Source organism: Pinus tabuliformis, chromosome 4_1 (genome assembly GCF_031772625.1).
Source record: "Pinus tabuliformis cultivar Carrire ecotype Pingquan chromosome 4_1, CPIR1, whole genome shotgun sequence".
In the NCBI taxonomy this organism is placed as follows: domain Eukaryota; kingdom Viridiplantae; phylum Streptophyta; class Pinopsida; order Pinales; family Pinaceae; genus Pinus; species Pinus tabuliformis.
In genome coordinates, this window is record NC_142303.1 from 311,084,135 (window position 1) to 311,086,968 (window position 2,834).

At 37.3% G+C, this 2,834-nt stretch overlaps 1 protein-coding gene across 1 annotated transcript; it reads left to right on the forward strand.

Moving 5' to 3' along the window:
- Positions 1-270: 270 nt before the first annotated feature.
- LOC149175530 (protein LURP-one-related 11-like) lies at positions 271-1,587 on the forward strand. Its single transcript, XM_089422873.1, has 3 exons — positions 271-619; positions 700-945; positions 1,059-1,587. Exons 1-3 carry the CDS (start codon positions 335-337, stop codon positions 1,188-1,190), a joined length of 663 nt encoding a protein of 220 aa, XP_089278999.1. The 5' UTR covers positions 271-334; the 3' UTR covers positions 1,191-1,587.
- Positions 1,588-2,834: the final 1,247 nt, after the last annotated feature.

Genomic DNA, 2,834 nt, shown 5'->3' on the forward strand with positions numbered 1-2,834 from the left:
GTTTTTAATGAATACAAATCATTTTATGGGTATGTAAATTTTTTTGAAGCTTTCCTGTACACAAAAAGATCCTGTTGAAGAAAAAAAAAACAGAGCATTACCTCTGTGTTTTCAGTTTGTTTGTTTTTGGGATTTTATCAGAAAAATCCCCAACAGAAGATTCCCTGTTTCAATACCCATAATCTAACATAACCTTTGTGGAACCACTGATATATATCGACCTCCGAAAAGCCCTAAATTATGGTTCATCATAATTTCTGGTCCGAAGAATCCTGCTTGAACTTGCTCCGACCTCCTCTTCATCTCCGTGCGTTGGTGATCGAAGCAAGGAAGAATGCCTCAGCTGCATCCTCGTGTCTCCTCCCAACAAGAAGTTTCAGTTTCCACTGGCGACCATCATAAGTTTTGTGCACCGCACTGTTCCTCTCCTTCTCCCATTTTCTCTCCTGCGACCTTCACAGTTTGGAAGAGATCTCTCATCTTCAATGCCAATGGCTTCACAGTCTTTGATTCCTTAGGAAATCTGGTCTTCAGAGTCGATAATTACTCATCTCATGCCAAACGCCTACTCTTTCTCATGGATGCTGTGGGGAACGTTCTTCTTACTCTCCGCCACAAGGTTTAATTCCAATTTCTTAGACATAGAACGCATTTTATAGGTCTAATCATTTTGTCTGAAATCGTTTGTGGGTTTAGCAGAGATTGAGTTTTAACGATCGGTGGGAAGCATTTAGAGGAGACTGTTATGGGTGTGGGATTAAGGCAGCATTTACGGTTATTCAGTCTGTGTCGACACTCTTCTCGAGCAAACCCTCTGCCAAAGTAGTGCTAAACCCTACAAAGAGACGGAATATGAATCTTTGCGACTATGAAATCGAGGGATCCCGCTGCAAACCGAGCTCCTCATTCACTGTATTCGGCGCCTCTCGAAAAATTATTGCTCAGGTTTGCTCTTCCTAACTTAATCCATAATGATGTTTGTTTTACTTATTAAAGCAAATTAGAGTGGAGTGTATTCGGTAACCGAGAGGTACTAACTCACTCATTCAATGGCACAGGTGACACGAAAACAAGCAACATCGGGGATCATGTTAGGAGACGATGTTCTCAGCCTTGCTGTGCAGCTTGGAATCGACCAAACCTTCGTAATGGGACTCCTCATTATTTTCATTCGGATTACTAGAAGGTAATCCTAGTCAAGAAATGCCTATCTGCAAAAGGAAATAGACAGGGCAAAAAAATTCCTTGAACCATCATATATCAACTTACAGAGAAACCATCTTCATTATCAGCAGAGAATATGACCATATGCCCTAACAAGAGATCTCATTTCATGTTCCCCATCCTTTTCATGGTATTGGTGTCGAGGAGGACAATGCCAGAGGGCTATCCCTCTCCATGCACACATACTTACTAGAGAATCCTTCAAGGGCTTTTAGTGCCCCATGAATCAGATAATTTTGATATATAACGAGGTAGATCTCATACAGCTTGCTCATGACCTTGGGGGCATCTTGAGATAGTTTAATTTGGCAGAGATGATTTTCATTTTTAATTCTTTTTTGTAAAATTCTAATCAAATTTAGTGCCCCATGGATCAGATAATTTTGATATATAACGAGGTAGATCTCATACAGCTTGCTCATGACCTTGGGGGCATCTTGAGATAGTTTAATTTGGCGGAGATGATTTTCATTTTTAATTCCTTTTTTGTAAAATTCTAATCAAATTTAACCGACACAGACACACTAACATACATCTTATGAATAAGATAAGGTATACTTACCAAAGAAACCGAGGCTCACTCAAAGCTGAATGTAATACTGGTACAACTGATGATCTGTTAAAGTAGTGCATTCTGTAAAATAATGTAGAATATGTTACTGTCATTTGTAATAGATTCTCCGTTCGATTGCCAAAGGAAATCTCTTGATCAATCCGTGGGCTCCATTTCAAAGGAAAATATTGTAAGATACAAAATATCCGTTGTAATAGATTTCAATATAATCTCTTGTTCAAGTGGTGGGTTATACTTGGTTTCAATTGCTGTCATTAATATAAAGCTTCTGCTTCAGAACTTGTTTGATCAAGTTTATGCTATGGATTCCAAAACAAAGAAGTAATAAGATATTATTATTAGAAGTGGCGAATTTTCACGACAGCAAAACTTCCATTGAAGTTGAAATCGCGATGCAGAAATTGACAGCCACCCCTTGGACTGACCGGTTCATGTTAATTCTGTTTTACAATTGAGATGTTTGTGTTCATGTTACTCAAGAGATCAAATATATCTTTTCGAATGTCGTGCATATCCTTGTGAATTTTTTTGGAGTACCATGGATGATATCCATCTGCATACGATGCTTTCGCCGGACCATGCCTACTTTGTGATTGTGATCGGTGGGAAATAATTGTGTCAAAATTTATTTAAAACTACATAGAATAGTACGACAACAACACATAATTTTGTCACATGCGTTAGTGGGGTTCTCGGAATGACAGCTGTACAGAATTGTGTCACATGCCTGTCTCGGTTTCTCGCTTTTAAGATTTAGTGGAGAGGCATCATCATTGCAATTCATTAATTTTATTCAAATTTTCAAACTTAATTCGAGTGTGTAGATAGGAAACAGAAACTTAAACAATTTAAATTAGTAACGTTATTAATATTGATTATGATTATTCTTAACGTTTCTCTTTTTTTTTCCAGGAAAAAAAAAAAAAAACAGTTTTTTCATTAAAATACAAAGAGGTATATATATCATGGTTCTGTATATTCATGCTTTTAGAGTTTGATTTGATTTTCTTTGTTCTTCTAGTAGAATCATAGATTT

Bases quoted from the DNA above. Each gene is read 5' to 3' on its own strand.
- LOC149175530 (XM_089422873.1), top strand. From the start codon at position 335: ATGCCTCAGCTGCATCCTCGTGTCTCCTCCCAACAAGAAGTTTCAGTT. The intron at 620-699 runs GTTTAATTCCAA...TGGGTTTAGCAG, and splicing joins TTCTTACTCTCCGCCACAAG to AGATTGAGTTTTAACGATCG. The intron at 946-1,058 runs GTTTGCTCTTCC...TCAATGGCACAG, and splicing joins CTCGAAAAATTATTGCTCAG to GTGACACGAAAACAAGCAAC.